A 19,126-nucleotide genomic window follows, 5' to 3' on the forward strand; every position below is an offset into this window, starting at 1 on the left:
TGCTCCCAGCTGGCAGCGGAAGTGGAGGCACTAAGACAGAACTTCCGGGACGCAAGGAACCTGTACACTGCAACCATACGCAAGCGTAAGATGCGCAGTTGGGAACACCTTGTTTTTACCACTGGGAAAAATAACCCCTGGGGTGTGGTATACAGAGTAACCACAAACAACCTCCCCAGGTGTGAGACCATACCAGCGAGGAGGACACGGCAGGGTACTTATACCCGAACCTGGCAGGAAACAATTATTAACATCATGGATACCATGTTTCAAGACCATCTTGCCCCCTCTACCCCACTGCAGCAGAGAACCCTCTGTGCAGACAATGAAACCTACTGCACGACTGCAACAGAAAACCCTTTCACCAAACTTGAACTAGAAACAGCTGCCATGAGGATTCGAAACAAGAAGTCTCCTGGCTCTGATCTTTTGGAGCCAGAGATTGTCAAGAAAGCCGTCGAAACCATTCCAGAGGTGCTTCTTAATCTATACAACCACTGCCTCAAAGAAGGCCTGTTCCGCCAAGCCTGGAAAACTGAAAACTTGTGCCTCATTCCCAAAAGTCCCAACAAACAACTGGACCTTCCGGGGTCATACAGATCCATAGCACTGTTATCAGTCCTGAGCAAGCTCTTTGAGCAGCTATTAAGAAACAGCATAGGGATCCACTACACTGCAGCCGGCCTTCAGTCACCCCAATATGGATTTAGGAAGGGATGCTCAACCCTAGATGTCCTGGAAAATATTACTAATGCTGCAACTACCTCAGATGAGAAATACTTTCTAGTCATAGCAATAGATTTTGCTGGGGCGTTTGACACTTTATGGTGGCCAAGCGTCCTGGCCCGACTCCGAAAGGCCAACCTACCGTCAAATCTGTAGTTATCAAAGTTATCAAATCCCAAGTTATCAAATCCTACCTGTCGAATAGGTTCGTGACAGTCGGAGCACCATATTCTTCAGTAACAAGAGAAGTATTCAGAGGATGCCCACAGGGCTCAATCCTGAGTCCACTCCTATGGAACCAGGTTTTAGACGGCTTTTTGAATCTGGAACTCGGCGAGGTCGTCCCCCTAGCCTATGCAGATGATGTGTTTCTGATGCTAGCTGGGGGGGGGTCTAGGGCACAACTGGAGAGAACTACCAACAGAAACTCTAGAGGACTGGACTAACAACAATAACTTGAAGATCTCATCCTCGAAGACAAGATCTATATTATTAAAAGGAGCCCTAGATACCAGACGAGCCCCTCAAATCAAGATACAAGGTAACACAATTAAGCTTACCACCGAATTAAAGCACCTTGGAGTCTTACTAGACAAGAACTTGACCTTTACACCACATATAGTGCACTTACGGAAGAAAATTAGAGGATAATCTGCGCTTTTTGCGCGAATCACACGCAAGGAATGGGGTTTGAGGAGAAAAACCCTCAGCCTCTACTAGGAAGCTAATTTCCTGCCAGCGATTACATATGCTACTGGAATATGGTATCGCAAGGCTACCACTGCAGTGAAACGGAAAAAATTGGAGACTACGCAGCGACACATACTTAAGCATCTCGAGAGTATGTAATACTGTAAGTACCCACGCACTCCAGGCTCTAACGGGATCCCTCCCTCTGGACCTGGAGATTGTTAAGAATGGGCTACTCTATCAACTGACCAAAGGCAGAACGGCAACATGCCTCGACTACACCATAGATCTGTCAACTGATCCCAAAGTAGAAAGGAATCGTCTCTCCGCTTATCTCCGACAAACTTGGCAGGCCCGCTGGGAGACCTCCAGCAAAGGTGCAATATCCAGAAAATTCTACCCAACATGCTGCTGGTATACCCGGATTATCCACCGTGGCTCTCACAATGGCCCCGTGACGGGACACGGGGCCATTAGAGACAAACTACAAGGATTTGGACTAAGTGATATGCCGTTTTGCCTCTGTGGTGAACGTGAAACGTGGGAGCACTTAATGCAGAGTTGTCCGCTATATGAGAACCTCTATTGCAGGTTCATTACTAGAACACAGTTTAACCTCCGTAATCAAGAAGACCTTGCCATAACTGAAGTTGACACGTACAAGGCATTAGCGTAGCTGGCCCAGGACCTCTTCACAAGAAGGACGCTCCCAGAGCTTCAACCACTGCAGTAAACAACCATGTCGTGCAGACCAGCAGAAAGTCTACACAACCATGGAAACCTACCCAGATGATGAACTGACACCAGGGCGAAATAACCAAGGAATTAAACCTTCTGAGTCTACCTGAAGTGACAATCTCTCTGACAACGCACACCTGACGTGACAATCTCATTCAACACATGAACATTACATGAATAAGGTAACTGGACCTGACCTGGAAGTGACCAACTAAAAAAAATAAAAATAATAAAAAAAGAAATCACACTGTGACAACCCGATTAGACAACCTCATCCAGCACAGGCATTTGACAACCTGATCAAGACAACAAGACTACCATGCAGGGGTAGTCTTGCTGCCACTAGCCATATGGCAATCTGGGCTGGTAACCTTGACCTGCTTGCTTTCACTCCTATTCCTTGGCAGGGGGGGAGATGGCTCGCTGTCGTCGCCTCCTCCTCCTGCCATCCCCCTTTTCCCTCTGGTGGGACATGGGCATGCCCTAACTGCAGGGGCCATCTACCCTATCGGCCCCTTACTTCTCTTTCTTCCCCCAGCCTTTAGTTTCCCTATCCTTCTCTTGACTATACACCGCGTCCAAAATTACACACATCCAAATTTAAATTAACACCAAAATTATTGCCCACCCCATTAGGCCTCTAGAGCTTGTCATTTTAGCGTACAACCCCATGGTCAGTTCGGCGAACAAACCCTACATACTATCTGTTAATAGCGATCTTGCAATAATACCTCCGCGATTGTCTTTTTTTTTTTTTTTAAGGACCCATCCGCTGAAATCCCAGGAAATTCGGCGGCGGGACCTGCCAGAGCATAATAAATTTCAAGGTACACCTGGCCAGCCTCCTCGTTGGCATAGTACGGACAACATCGGGTCCCATCAGGGGCTCGACAGCCAATAGGCCAGAAGAACAATGGGCATAACACACTACACAACACATGATTCACACACTTTTAAATCTCTGGTATTGACAGAGTACTGCCCCTCGATACAGCGAACACTCGCGGATATGGGAGAAATTGCTGGTGCCGTTTGACCCTCAACATACTTTGTACTTCCTAGACACAGTTCGCGCACGTCTATCTTTTCATTATCGGTGCCATGAAATATGAAAATGTGTGACAAGCAGGCATAATTTCAATCCATTTTGTTTAATTTATTAAGTGCTGACAATGAAATCAGGACGAGATCAGAATAAGTGTATGATACCATACCCTTGGAAAACAAGATGTTTTTATTAAATTCTCTTTCAAATACTGGAAATGCTGAAGAGGTCCACTGGCTTACTGCCGTCCTGCTTAGGAGAATAATATCCAATGAATTTGAGAATATTCAAAAGTTGACACCAGAAATTAATAACCAGTTAAAGAATCATTTACTCATTATACAACAGGAGATCAGAACTTGACTTCGAAAAAAAGACTTGATGCAGCTTCATCAAGTCTTTAACCAGAAATTTAATTGATGGAAATAATAATTGGCCCAAATTGCTGAAATTTTTATTTGATTGTGCGAACTCATCTAATCAGTTTTTGAAGGAGTCTTCACTGCACATGTTTTCGTCAGTACCTGGCATATTTGGTAACCAGCAAAACCGATATTTGGATGTTATTCGACAGATGCTGCTGCAAAGTTTGCAAGATTCGAATACTGAGCAAGTACGGAATGCTGCTGGTAAAGCAACAATTGCTTTTTTTGGTGGCTCATGAGAAAGAACACAATTTACATCGGCATTTTAGTGATTGCCTTCCTCCATTATTACAGGTATTGGCCCGAGACATAGAAACAGTATCTGAAGAAGGTGAGAATCTCCTTAAAAGCTGTGTGGAACTTTTAGAATCTTGTCTTAGTTTTTTGCGCAGCCAGTTAGATATATTACTACAATTGTATCTGAAGATTATGTACTACCTAGACAAAGATACCACACAGACTTTTCTGGGGTTCACTACTGACCTAACCAGCAACAGAAATGTGGAAAAGAAGAGGATACAAACTCACCTGCAGCAGGCATGGCAAGAAAGGTGGAGAATCTCTCAGAAGGGAGATATCACAAAGAAGTTTCTACTCAATATTGAACGAAACTACCCAACCTTATTAAACTGGTTATCTCCAGGTCGACAGATAACTTACCTCTTAATTGGACACGGAGCGATTAATGCCAAACTGTCTCTACTTGGTATCCAGGATGATCCAACTTGCACTTGCGGGACAGGGCCCTGTCTCCCCTCTCCCCGCCGACCCTCCTTTTCAGAATGGTGAGGCATGAACATGCCTCACTGACCACCTGGGGAAATCTACTCTGTCGCCCCATACTTCTACCTTTACCCACCAGTATTCTGCCCCTCCTCCCCCATTCTACCTATACACGACACGAACGCCCTAAATTAATCAAATCCAAAATGATTTTTGCCCAGTCTCTGCCTATCACACGCATTGCCCTGCTCCTGCCGTTTGAATGCATGGACGCTAGCGCTGTATGCAAACATTTAAAGTAATTACAACTTCATGGATATATATATATATACCGTATTCAATTTTTTTTTTTAGGTCCTAGCCGCCGAAATCTCAGGAAATTAAGCGCCAGGACCTGCCAGAGTGAGTCAAGTGAGTTCCTGGTCTGCCTCCACGGGGCAACATTGGGCCTCAGCAGCTAAATGACCAAATGAACAACGGTATACGACACCACACAAATACAATCCCCACACACTTTTAAATCTCTGGCTTTTCCAGTCAACTGGTTCACCCACAATGTAAACTACACGGAGATTGGGGAAAAACCCTGGTGCCGTTTGACCCTAAACACTTTCACTTACTTACCACAAGGACAAGAATATCACCCGCTAGAATATACGAAGGAGTATCAAGCCTTCTCGGCTTATGCGCAGGCACTATTCGCGAAGAGGAGAAACCAAATCACCACATTCCACAACTCTTTATCACTATAACCAGAGAAAATCTGTCCTTCACCTCGCTTGGACTGGGACACCAGAAATTACTCACCGCCAAGAATTATAAAACTCAGGAAAGAATCTATACCAAAGTAGTAGTAGTGGCACATGATGCAAGAAAGCAAGTGTAGGAGCTTATGCAGCATCAGCCAAAAAAAAAAAAAAAATCACACCATTCCCTCCAAATGCCTGTCCAGTTCCTCCTTAAATTTATTTAACCTATCAACTTCTACAACGACAGATGGAAGTTTGTTCCAGCAATTAACCACCCGCTGGCTAAAGGCAAATTTCCGCACATCTATTCTACATCTGTCCTTTCTTAATTTGAACTTATGTCCCCGTAGGTTGGTAATCTGAACAAGTGGAAGGATCCCATCAGAATTCAGCGTGCTCAACCCATTCAAGGCCTTATAGACCTCAATCAGATCACCGCGCAGGTGCCTAGTCTCCAGCCATTGCAATTTGCAGAACTTAAGCCTCTCTTGGTAAGAGAATCCCTTCATTCCCCTCACCAATCGTGTTGCTCTTCTCTGTACACGCTCAAGCAAATCTACATCCTTCCTAAAATGAGGCCTCCAGACCTGTACGCAGTACTCAAGGCGTGGCCTGACCTTTGCCTTATACAGAGGGACAATCACCTCCTTTTCCCTGCTAGCAAAATTCCTATATATCATTGACAAAACCCCATGACCCGCCCTAGCAGCCTGTCTGCACTGCTCAGAAAACTTCATATCTGACTGCACAATTACTCCCAGGTCTTTTTCATTTTCTACCACCTTAAGTGTAGTACCACACAGTTGGTACGTTTCTCTGGGGTTACTTCTACACATATGCAGTACTTTGCATTTGTCAAGGTTGAACTTCAGTTGCCACTTCTTAGCCCATCTGCCCAAATTATCTAGATCCTGTTGCAGTAGCACACTGCCATTACTATCATTAACAACCCTGCCAACCTTTGTGTCATCTGCAAACTTCGACATTAAGCCTTATATACCTTCATCAATATCATTGATAAATACACAAAACAACAGTGGACCCAACACCGAACCCTGTGGGACTCCACTAATAACATTAGTCCACGAAGAGCAGCACCCATTGATTACCACCCTCTGTCTTCTCCCACTTAACCATCCTTTTATCCATTGTAGCAACTTACCCTTAATACCATTCTGCTCCAATTTGTACAGTAGTCTTCCATGCGCAACAGTGTCAAAAGCTTTCCTGAAATCCAAGTATATGATATCAAAATTATTTTTTGCATCCAGTTCCTTTGTGACCACATCATAATAACCAATCAAATTTGTCAGACAAGACTTTCCCTTAACAAACCCATGCTGTGTTTGAATTATTGATGCAGTCTTGTCTAGATGATCCTGCAATGCATCTTTAACCAGCGACTCCATTATTTTACCCGGAACAGAAGTTAAACTAACTGGTCTGTAATTACTCGTGTCACCCTTCGATCCACCTTTGTGAATTGGGGACACATTTGCACATCTCCAGTCCGTGGGAACCTCCCCTGAGTCCAAGGATGCTCTCATAATTATGGCTAAGGGTTTGCTTAGTTGCTTTGCCGCCTCCTTTAAAATAACTGGATAGATCCCATCCACCCCAGGTGCCTTTCTTATGTTTAACTTCAACAATTTCTCCTCCACTTTGCTCTCAGTTATTACAAAATCATTAAGCACACTGCTACAATTTGATAACCTTCTTCCATTTTCAAATTGTAATAATTCCTCACGTGTGAATGTAGATGCAAAATACTCATTCAGTTTGTTTGCTATCTGAGCAGGATCATCAACAGTCGAACCATCGATGTCAAGTGGACCGATTTTAAGTAGACTAACATGGACGGGACCTATGTCCCATGAATGACAAATGGAGACGATTACTAAACTTGGACACCCCACCAGCTGGGTTTATGTGAACAAGACATTCCTGAAAACTGTAAGACTTAGGAAATAAACCACACTAAGGTAAAAGACTAACATGGACGTGACCCTGGTCCGACGGATGACAACACGGATGTGACACAAGATTGGACACCACCAGCAGGATCTATGTATAGTTTTCCTGCAGACGCCTGTTGGCGATCGCACCAGACTTCCTTGCCTTGTGCCTTTCCACTCCTCACCCTGCGCCGGTGGGGGGCAGGCCCCCCTTCCGGTGTCCTCTACTTTCTCCTGGTGAGGCATGGGCCTGCCTCAATGATTTCTGGGGTTGCCTACACTATCATTCCCATATTTCTACCTTAATCCCCCCAGCCTTCAGTTTCCCACCCACTGGCTTTATAGCAGCGAATACCCCCACACACAAAAACTTAATTATCAAATTACCGTTCGCCCATATTTTCGGCCTTTATTATGTAAGATGTATTCCCCTCACGTAACGATCCTCAAACTGACGACGATGGATATGTATGCGCATATATATGGATCTGTCTGTACATGCGTGTATATAAAAGAGGGCACGTTTTTTTTTTTTTTTAGATTCTAGCCACTGAAATCTCAGGAAATTAGGTGGCAGGACCCACCAGAGTAAATTTAAAACTACTGGATTCCTGGTCTGCCTCCACGGGGCGAAAGTGGGACAACTTTGGGCCTCAGCAGGGGTCGAGCGGCTAAATGGCCAGAAGAACACAAATGAAAACAAAAGAGAATGCAGGAAATGAAGAATGAACTGGTCGGGACTGTTTTTGCTCCGCACTGGTTCTCCTGATATGTTTACATCAGACTTATCTTTCTGTTAACTCGCTGTAAATAGTGGTGTAGATGTGAACATTCTCTAATTCCTTGTAAAATTGCAAATTATGCTTATGTTATCTCTATCTGCCTGTCATGTAAAATAAGGCAATGATATGTGTAATATAATTTAAGACAGTGATATGTATATAACTTATATTTGTATATATGAATGTGCACCCCCTGCTTAATAACCGTAAGCAGGTGTCTTTTAGGAGAAAAAGACAAAGTAATAACAACGGTACATAACACTACATGTACACAATGTCCGTACACTTTTAAATCTCTGGTCTTTCCAGTAAACTGGTATCACCACAATGAAACCAATATAGAGATGGGGGAAACCCCTGGTGCCGCTAGACATCAATACACTTTACACTAAACAATCCATATTAGTAGAAATCTGAACTAGGAGTTGGTCAAAATTTGAGATCTATTATTTTATTGCAGAATAACCTCTAAAAAACTTAGCCGAATGAAAAATATTTGAATTCTGTTTCTTTTCCTTGTCAGAATGAATGAAAATTGTGTCGATGTTGTTAACGAACACAATAGAGTCGAATCACAGTAGCTAGAAACGTTTAGTTCTTCATGGCGGCCGAATAGCAAGATTAGATAATCACTTAGTGATTCCCTAATCTTGTTTTGATGAACAGAATGGACAATATCATTACATTAACAGAAAAAAAAGAAGAGAAATTCTTTCCTATGGTATATATTAATTACAGTGATGCAAATTTGCCTTAACATCAGGAATGGGGTCCCCCAAGGATCGGTTCTTGGACTACTACTGTTTCTCATTTTCATAATCGGCATCGACGAAGGGATAATAAAAGACGTGGTCAAGATTTGCAGATGACGTAAAGATTGGCAGAGTTGTTAATGATCAGAGCGCCAAGCCTCGCTCCTTCTGGATGATTTGAACACACTACAAAGATGGTCAGAGAAGTGGCAGCTGTGTTTTAATACTGCTAAATGCAAGGTCTTACACTTGGGGAACAGCAATCCACAAATAAATTACACACTTGGTGGGGTTGAATTAAAACAGTAGTGGAGGAAAGGCATCTAGGAGTTACAATACAGGCAAATATGAAGTTTTCTGAACAATGTATGCAGGCAGCCAAGAAAACCCATGTATCCTGTCAATGATTTATCGAACATTCTCCTATACAAATAGGGAGATCATAATCCCACTGTATAAAGCAATTGTAAGACCACATCTGAAAAACGACAGAGCTTCTTGAAAAAGTCCAAAGATGGAAAACGTGAATGGTGGACTTTCAGAAGGACGACCCTATAAGGAAAGACTCCGATTATGTGGGCTACAGAGCTTGGAAACCGTGCACCTCAGCAGTGACTGATTGCAGGTTTATTAGGCTCTGAGAGTGATTAGCAAAATGAATGAAGGTAGGTAGGTGTAATTCTCACCGTTATGATGAATTCTCGAATTTGGGGTCAAATTCAAATTACAGGGGTTGCAGCTTAGATTAATTGTAGGAGGTTTTCTTTTAGCCAGCAAGTCGTTGATTGCTGAAACAAGTTGCCCTCGCAGGTAGTTGAGGCTGACAGGTTGAATAAATTCAAATGGATAGTTACCTGGGTGAGGAAGGAAATATTTGTATTTTCTTACCTAGGGTTTTTTATTAATTTTTTTTTTTACCAGTGCAGCAAATTCTTGTGGCTTTCTTGCAATATGTGGTAAATAGTATTACTATTTGGGAGAATGGAGTTATGTAGCATGAAAAATCCTATGTAACTGCTCTGATGGGCTAATTATGATAATGTATTTACATTATCCCAATTTTATTTTTTAGATTCTCTCAAATTTTTTCAGGTGGTTTCAGGACTACCCTGTGATTACTGAAAGATCTAGTTGCCATTGCGGCGAAAGAGAGTCATGGGAACATTACGTACAACTGTGAGGAGCAGCGATCTACGAATTGAAATCTCGGATTAGTAATCTCAATCATATGGCTCTAGGCCGCGAGACAATTCTAGTTGATAAACAGAACTTCTTGGCTCTCCAAGCCTTTACAATTGCAATATTTCTTAGGGGGAAGACTTCTGCATCTGGAAGCCTTGGATTTGTAATGACATGGCGTAGGACATAAGACATGGGGTAGTGCCGAATTACCTAAAGTTCTGTGAAATCGTGGAGGCTTGAGTCTGCTATATCCACTGAAGCTCCAGCTCCTTGTGTAGGCATTTCTGTTCTCGGCAACTTCTGGCTTTCCAACAGACTGAACAGATGTAGCTCTTTCCAATGAAGTTTGCACTTTGTCCGAAATTTAATTATATGTATAATTATTTTTTATGTAATTTGATTATTTTCAGTTTGTTCATATCAATCTTTTTTGGTCATGGCAGGTCTTTTCCCTCCCTATATTTGGGCAAACAGGAGAGGGAGTATATAAGAGTACTGCTAAATTATGTCACTAGCAGCGGGGTTGCCATTTAAGTAATAAATATAATTCTAAGTTAATTAAATTTCTGTTTATACTGTATTGGATACCACGGTCAGAACGGTTTATACTTTTACCGCAACTGTTGCAGAAAAAAATTTTCACCTGTTTCCCAATGACTATAAGCTAATAGTAGTTTCAGGTGGTGGTCTTTACTATTTCTTCGATCAGATTTGCATAAAAAAATAATATTCTCAGGTAATGGCGCAAACCAGATTTATAGAATATATTAATCGCATAAAGTAACATAAGCTTATCTCAATAATGAAATAGAGTATAATACAAAACAGCGCAATTTATACAGATACATTAAATAACATTTAATTATTTGTGCAATAAATAAACAGCATAAAAGTATCCTAACTATGAAAAACAAACGGAAGTTTGTGCCATTAATTCTAGATTGGATTGGCATTTAATGGCGCACGGGGACTAAGGCCTTATTGTGCGATTTAGGTACCATTAGGCCAGGGTAATGGAGTAAACCAAAATTATTTATCATGGCATTGTAACAGATATGGAAAGAGAAAAAGGAGACTGTCAGGAGTTGGTGGTAAAACAGGCTTTGTCTCTGTACTAGCAATGTATATCACACTCTATATAAGTTAAGACCGCTATTTAGAGTTATTAGCTTATACTGTATTTACTTTTTCACTTGGAATCCTTATGAGACAGGAAACTCGATGTTTCGCAGTACAGATTTCTCTTGCATAGTAGCTACCAGCGCCTTTCTAATGCACTGGTAAAAGTAGAAAATGACTATGAGTAATATAATAAATTTTGAGAGGTTGGGAGATATAGAAATGTAAAAGGACAAGATGCCACAGTACATAATAACTAGGGATACGGGTCACATTTGGGGGGGAGTAAATTTATTGAGCGATAATATACTCTGCGGACGGCTGGATAAAGTAGATTTTAAGATCATTTGCTCTACCTTCACAGATCCATCTGGGATATAATTACCGATGAAAATGTTTCGCCGATAATAAGCGAAACATTTTAGATTTGTGTTACCATCGCAAGTAGCTAATTCACCAAAACATATTGTTATGAAGTGGAGTTTCTTTCTCCCCCAACCTTAATTTTTCTTTGCTCCTATGAATTAATCTTTATTTACTTAATTACTCTCCCTTCTTGTTTTCCCTATAAAATATACAGCCTGCTTACTAATAACCTGTAAATAATCGATATTTACTAGTATTCTTCCACTTAACTAACGAAATCCAGACATTAAGTATCATACGCTGATAAAAGAGAATATATCGGAAAAAACCTACATAAGTTTTTTGTTACTAGGAACCTATTCCTTACTCAACAAGTAGAAATTCCACTGGTTGGGCAGACAGGTTAGAGAAATTGACTTGATCATGTAAACAACGAGGGTTCTCACGAGATATGGCCACGATAACGCAGGCCCAGAGAAAGAGAGGCGTAATTCTCACATGAATAAGTGAATACCTTTAGCATGTAACGAACGTTCGCACGTATCGGGTATCGCCCTTCCATTCCGAAAAATAAAATGAAGAGAGTTCGCTTATAATTCTTAGCTAGACATCAGACGTGCTGGATGTATGTGGTGATGGGATCATTCCTTTCCCATCACGTGTTGTTCAAGTGCTTGGGATACGAGTCCTGACTTTGACATCCAATCAGATGCTGAGATCGAATAAACTTAGGGAAAAGATTTGGGCCTAAAAAATCAGAGAGAGAGTGGAGGAAGCTGTCGTCGAAGCCTTTTGTGGTCGAGAAAGCTTCAGTCGGAAGAAAAAGCGGTTCATCGCTGAGAAAAGGGGAGGAAAAGATGCCAATGTCTAAGTTGAAAAGCAGGTACAGTACTGTCAATCTAGAGCCAGAATGTTGAGACCGTTAGTGGAAGGGAAGGCAAATTGAGCATCCAAGTCTTAGTCCCGGCAAATGTTGGTAAGTGAAGAGATGCTTATTTTATGAGTGTTAGAGACGAATGTCTGGAATAACAGTAATTGAACTGAAAATAAAAGTTGATGCCTACCTATGGGAAATGATAGTGGCTAAAATGATTTCTTCCTAGTATTTTGTGTTTCTTAGTATTTTGTGATCTTGCGGCGTTTACAATGGAATATTACAATAAAAATTTATGTGCTGAGTTAACGTAATGCAGATGGAAACGCATTTACTTGTATGTTATTACTATAATATCAGTTATAATTCTATTGAAACTTGGTATATCGCTTAATAAGTGCACGTTAAAACGAAGCACTGGACTCAGCCGTTAGTCGACTTTTTCAGAAAGAGAAGTTCCGTCTCTCTCTCATTATTTACTCATGTTGTTACTAGTGAAAGCTTTGTGCATGATTGGTAATTAAATAAATGTTTCTTTGTTTGTTTTCTAAATGATTGCCTCTACTAATTCTCATTCATACCAGATAACACCAGAATTAGGAAAAAGATGTAAGTAAAAGATTATTGCGCCATTGAAGATGAAGATACCAGCGTTGTGGAGTCTTCAATGAAAATAACGCCAATCCCAACTGTGGTATTCATGGGAAAGCTTTCCCTTCGGATTTTGATGGTACAGAGATTTGTCCTATCAACTGCTAGATGCTCATTTCGGGGGCAACGGCGACCAATATAGAGAGCCTTGACAATGGAGCCTTGTAATACCTGAAAGCCATCGCATTAACATGAGTGCCGTAACATAACAATCCCTCCCTAACACTGGTGCCCTAGCACTAACAACCCCTTCACAGTATTCTCTTAAAGGTATATTATTATTATTAGCATATGGTGCAAGGAAGCCTGAGGCTTATGCTGCACCAGCCAAAAAAAATTCTGAATTACCCTGTGAGAGAGAGAGAGAGAGAGAGAGAGAGAGAGAGAGAGAGAGAGAGAGAGAGAGAGAGAACAAAAAAAAAAAAAAAAAAAAAGTCAGAAGTAGAAGGGAATCACCAAGAAAGAGAAGAATGATGATGATATTCAGCTCAGGATCCTGGATGTGCCAAGCCCCATACTCACCAGATGTGAGCCCCTGTGATTATACCCACCATCACCAAGGAGCACCCCTGGCCATCTAGAACTGTTTATTTCCCCTCCACCCCCCAAGCCTGGGAATCATTAGTTGATTGCTGGTATTCAGAGAGTAACTGTTCCTTTTGACTTTCTAATATAATTATTTCTTCCATAGATGGATATCCGTTTCAATGCATGATTTCATCAAAACAAAAACTGCTGGGCTGGTCTATTTCAATGATGAACAACGTTTATAAGTGTATAAATATATAGTAGAGGGCACGTTAAACACCATCTCTATTTAATTTTATGACAATTTTAATAGCATAAAATACAATAAAAATACATAATAAATTTGACCTGCAGACTGATTACATTGCATACAAGTTATTCAGTTATATACACAGAGTCCTTCCTCAAGTTGACGGAAGTCGTTCAGAAACAATGTCCTCGGGAACTTTCGGCTAAGGAACCAAAGACATTTTTAAACAGTTGCTGATTAAATTCACTAAAGTGATAATCAAGTTTCCTTTTTTTTTTGTAATCTAATTGGCCAATATCCTTAGGAAATATTTGAATTATGAATTCAAAATAACCGGTGCTATGATTTTCTTTTATACACTGTGTGTGTGTGTGTGTGTGTGAGAGAGAGAAATTGGATTTATAAATAAACGGTTATTTGGCCAAACAATTATAATACTGCTCAGCAGATGATTGGCATATGGCACAACTGGTAAAATCAGTCATTTCCACCATTTCTAATTTCGGCGTCCTGTTCTGCCTCTGGTACGTGGCGGATCGTATGGAAAATCGTAACAAATGCACACACAGCAGGACGGAAAGCGAAACCAATCTGAAAATACTCCACGACATTCATTCTTGGGATCAAAGGCAAGGAGTCGATGCAAACGATACTGTTGTTCACAACGGCAACCTTCACGACATAGCATTTGATGGTTTTCAAATCTAATAATAAAAATAATAATAATTAGTGTTGCAAAATCTGATATCAGAACAACACTAACTGAAAACTGATAGAATATTTCGAGTTCATTTTATTAAATTTATAATAAACCATTATCTGATCTTTGGTAACCCAAAAGAATTATAATGGAATATCCTCTTTGTTAATAGCTCATAAATAAATTTGCTCTCAAGACGATCGAAACCTCTACTGTAATTCAATACTTGTATAGCAGGTTTGAGGTTAAAACTTAGTTTCACCGCTTGTACGAACTAAAATAAAGTGTTATAAATAATCTCCATAATCCGAGATAAAGGAACTAGATAAAGGGATAATAATTTAAATTATGTAATTAATGAATAAAAAGAACAAACAATCGCAAAACAAATGCATACTCCTATACTTTACCTCTATAGCAAGTAAACGAATTTAATGTTTTTAAACACTTTTAATGAAAAAAATTATTTACATATAAATTAAACTTCCGTTATAGCGCTTTAGAAGGGATTCGCCCCAAAGAACACTATAAATGAAATCCCTTCACCTTTTTTGGAAATTACTTTCATTAAATTTTGGTAGATAACCTTTTTTTTTTTTTTTGCAGTGTTCATGAAGTAAATGTTTATATTAAGTTAGTATTAGTAACGGCCGCATGGTGCAAGAAAGCCTATGGCTTATGCTGCACCAGCCAAATAAAAAAAAAAAAAAAATCCGAACAAAACAATGATAAAAACAAAAAAAAAAAATAACTAAATAATAATAATTAATAAATAAAAAAATACAAATAAAAAAATAAAATAAAAAATAAATAAAAAGGAAATTAAACCTATCATCCTATGCGCTTCCCTTACCCGAAAGTACTATCCAGATGACCTTTGAATTTCCCCAAACTGTCGGCCTCTACCACCCATGAAGGCAACTTATTCCAGTAATTTATAACTGGCTGGCTAAAATAAAACTTCCTGCAATCCAATCTAAACATTTCCCCCCGTAACTTGAATTTATGTCCCCTACTTCTAGCATCATTTATAATCTTGAAAGTTTTGTCCTCATTCATTTTACTGATGCCTCTCAGAGCCTTAAACACCTCAATCAAATCTCCTCTAACGTGTCTAGTTTCCAAACTCTGCAACCCACATATTCGAAGTCTTTCTTCATAAGGACGCCCTTTTGCCGATCTCACCAGGCGAGTTACCCTTCTTTGCACCCTTTCAAGAAGCTCGATGTCTTTCTTTAGGTGCGGTCTCCATACTTGAACACAGTATTCCAAGTGTGGTCTAACATAAGCCTTATATAATGGGATTATCACGTCCTTATCTCTACTTGCAAAAGTTCGATAGATCATCGGTAGGACACCATGCGCCTTCTTTGCAACCTGTTTAACAATGCTCAGAGAATTTCATGTCTGACCGTATCGTAACACCCAAGTCCCTTTCCTCCAGTACTGGGTTTAGTTGAACTCCACCAAGTGAATAAGTTTTTTTGGGATTACTGTTTCCCAGATGTAATACCTTACATTTTGTTGGATTAAAGCACAGCTGCCATTTTTCTGACCATTCCTGAAGTCTATCTAGATCTCTCTGAAGAAGCTCAGCTTGACAGTGATCATTAACTACTCTACCAAGTTGAAAGACACTTACTGGACTACATTTTGCTTAAAAATAATAGAAATTTTTAATGGTTGTGTTAAATTAAACATATCTTGAGCATTCTGTACAAACCTGATAAATGCAGTATTAACTTAATACTAATGTTGTTCCTAATAAAATTTATTGATGCCATATTAAACAAATATACAACACAAGACAATTTTTTTACCAACAAAGAAAAAGAACGAATAAGGTGCATTTAAAAAAAAATAAGGAAAAAAAAAAAAGCTGAATAGATAAATTGAATGCAACGATGAATTGCTAGAAAGAGTTATAAAGAGCGACTTAGCCACCATCTAAGGTTTGAGTTAAACATAAAATAAATGCCAACTGTATCTGGAAAGAATTCTATGAAGCAAACAGAATTGCATGATTAACCAGTCCTACAATTTAGTGTCTATCATCCGTTCGCTAAAATCCGAAAACCAAGAGGAAGGGTTGTTAACGTTTTATTCCTTCTTGGGACCTTAAAAAAATAAACAATAAAGGCGGGAAAGTGTTTTAGAAAGGGCGTAAAAGTGCGAAGTACTTTTTAGGATTAATATGGGACCAGAAGAAAAGAACCTTAAAAAGGAATATTGGTATAAGCTTACCATATTTGTTTTGATATCCATGTGAATTCAAGCAGTTATAACATGATAATTTCAGTTTCTTAGGTTCTGCATATCTTATTTAAATATGTTCCCTTGTGTGTGTACCACCAAAAAAAAAGAGTACGATCGTTTTACTCAACCCATTTTCAATCAGGTCTCTTCGCTTTAGCTTTATTTAAAAACACCGTAAATTTACAGAACTTCCGTTTTTCTTGGTACGTGTATCCTTTTGTACTCTCAAATAATCTTGTTGCTTTTCTCTTCACCCGTTCCAACAGACCCAAATCTTTCTTAAAATGAGGCTTGCAAACATATATTCTAGTGCATCTAACCATTGCCTTATACAAAGGGATAATCACCCCTTTATCCCTTCCAGCAAAATTCCTGTACATCACTGATAGAACCTCATCATTGCACTGGTCATAGAGCTTCATGTCACACCGTACAATTACCCTTTATTATTTTTCAGTTACCTGAAGTTTGGTACTACACAAATGTTATTCTAGGATGCAGATTAACCACAGGTTGGGCTGCAGGAAATACAGGTCTCTTCGCAGCTAATGAGATCGGTGAAACAAGATCAGTCCTTTAATTTAGCATGAAATTGTTAAGGAGATTTTAACAAATTCATGCAGAGTTTTTAAAGGAAGGGACACCCTACAGACTGCAACTAGCTGTACGCATTTTCAGTTCCGGATGAAGTCTCGAGTTTTTGCTAAACTCTTGTGGTTTTTCGTTTATATTTTCGATTTAAGGACTTTATAGTTTTATTTTATCTCGCTAATTACGTCGTTGGGTTTATCTCAACTCAAACAAGTATTTCAAAATACATAGTTATTTTAATTCATAGCTATTTTGGCGCAAAAACCAAACATCATATTTGCAAAGTATAAATGGTATAATTAGCCGAATGTAAACATTACTGTAAATAATATTTCAGTTATTTATACTGCAAATAAATATTGCTACAAACTAAGAAATGTCCAAATACAATTTTATTAAAAATATATACGGTGAAAATTAAAGAATAAAAATATACAGAAACTATTAAAATACTTTATACAAACAAATAAATACCAAAAGTAAATATACTAAAAGCAATAAACATTAATCGTAATTGTGGAACCCACATACACCCTATTATGGATGCGGTCATTTTGCAACATGAGAAATGGCGAGCTAATAACATGGTAAACACGCGTTGTTCTAACTCCACAGAATCCGTCGGCACTGCGCGGAGATGGTGGAAACCCCTGGTACCGTTAGACCTTAAATACACTTCAGCACTAGCGTAGCTACCCTTTTCGGGTCCGGAAGCAAAGAACATGTTCGGGTCCCTACTTAAAGAAAATTGCAAAAACAGGAGACAGCCAAAGACGCCGGGCCGCTAAAGGGCCCGGGCGCAATTGCCTTGCCTGCCTACATGGTAGCTACGCCACTGCACTTCAGAGTTACTACCACTGTCTCTTGGCTTTGCTTCTTTTTGCTGGTTCGGGTCGCCAAGACTCGTCTCCTGTGCCTGACACCTCTGCTGCTTCGCTCGGCCGGTGCTTGCCATGTACCCCTGCTGACGGTTTACTGCTCTACGTGGGCTCCTCCGCTCCTCGCGGGTACCTTAGGCCCTTTCTGTGTGGGTGTTTGATGATCGCCCTCCAGACACTGGCTTTTCATGTCACCTTATCCCACCCTTCTTCAGGGCTCCCACCAACTTTAGGTTCACTCTCCGCACTCGCTAGGTTCTGCCTTCTCTGTTATCATCCTCTCACCTTTCTTGCTCTTCTTTATTCTATCTGTTTTTTTTTTTTTTATTCTCTTTAGGCCGCCTCTGCTCCTGTTCTGGATAGAGCAGAGACAGCCTCATAAATGTCCCTCTTCTGTCGTGACTCAGCTCCTCTTGCCATGGACTGATGCTGTGACGGATCACCTTCCTTGGTGATCGCATCTCCCAGTAACTAAGTGGCCAGATGAATAAACACAAACAACTCACACTCAACTGGCTTTGAAGTCTTGCATCTTCACAGTGCTATAAGTGCAGTTTTGTGGGAAACCATTGGCACCGCTCTACAAACACACTGAGTTACTACGTGCAGTTGGGGGGGGGGGAAGAACCCCGGTGCCTCTTGACACTGAATACTGTCACTATCTCCTGGTTCTATTCTTCCACTGGTATAGCACTACCTCCAGTGGGTACAGGTTATCGCCAATAAGGCAAACAATGATTGTAGTGCCCGAGGTCCACCATGTTTCAAGTTTAGTGTGGCCTACCTCATCGTGGTATAGACTGACATCGTGGTATAGACTGGCTTTCCATGTGATTACCTTCCTGGTGATAAAATGGCCAGCCAGAAACAACTAAACAACACACACTGGACAAACAACATTACATACATTTTTGGCCTTTTACAGAGTTCTGTATTCATCACAGTGTACCAAGGCGGAGTTGAACTGACGTTCTGGAGCCGCTGAACATAAGAGATACTGTATGTCTACATGTCTCCTGGTTCTATCAATGACAAGTTGACTTCCATGGGTATAATCGCGGATCCCCACTGCCATTGCGGTCTTAATGAGAATTGGAATCACTTTACCTGTTAATATCCAAGCTACGAAGATCTTAGTTGCATCCT

At 40.3% G+C, this 19,126-nt stretch overlaps 1 protein-coding gene across 2 annotated transcripts in view; it reads right to left on the reverse strand.

Annotated features, from left to right (window-relative positions):
- Positions 1-13,905: 13,905 nt before the first annotated feature.
- spz4 (Spaetzle domain-containing protein 4) overlaps positions 13,906-19,126 on the reverse strand; it is an 81,111-nt gene continuing 75,890 nt past the window's right edge. For both annotated transcript variants that reach the window (XM_090370626.1, XM_090370627.1), the window contains exon 5: positions 13,906-14,259. In XM_090370626.1, the coding sequence (XP_090226752.1) occupies positions 14,052-14,259 (208 nt within the window). In that variant the 3' untranslated portion in view covers positions 13,906-14,051. The remainder of the gene's footprint in view (positions 14,260-19,126) is intronic.

This window comes from Mastigoproctus giganteus, chromosome 3 (assembly GCF_048544385.1).
Source record: "Mastigoproctus giganteus isolate SK-2022 chromosome 3, ASM4854438v1, whole genome shotgun sequence".
Taxonomy (NCBI): domain Eukaryota; kingdom Metazoa; phylum Arthropoda; class Arachnida; order Uropygi; family Thelyphonidae; genus Mastigoproctus; species Mastigoproctus giganteus.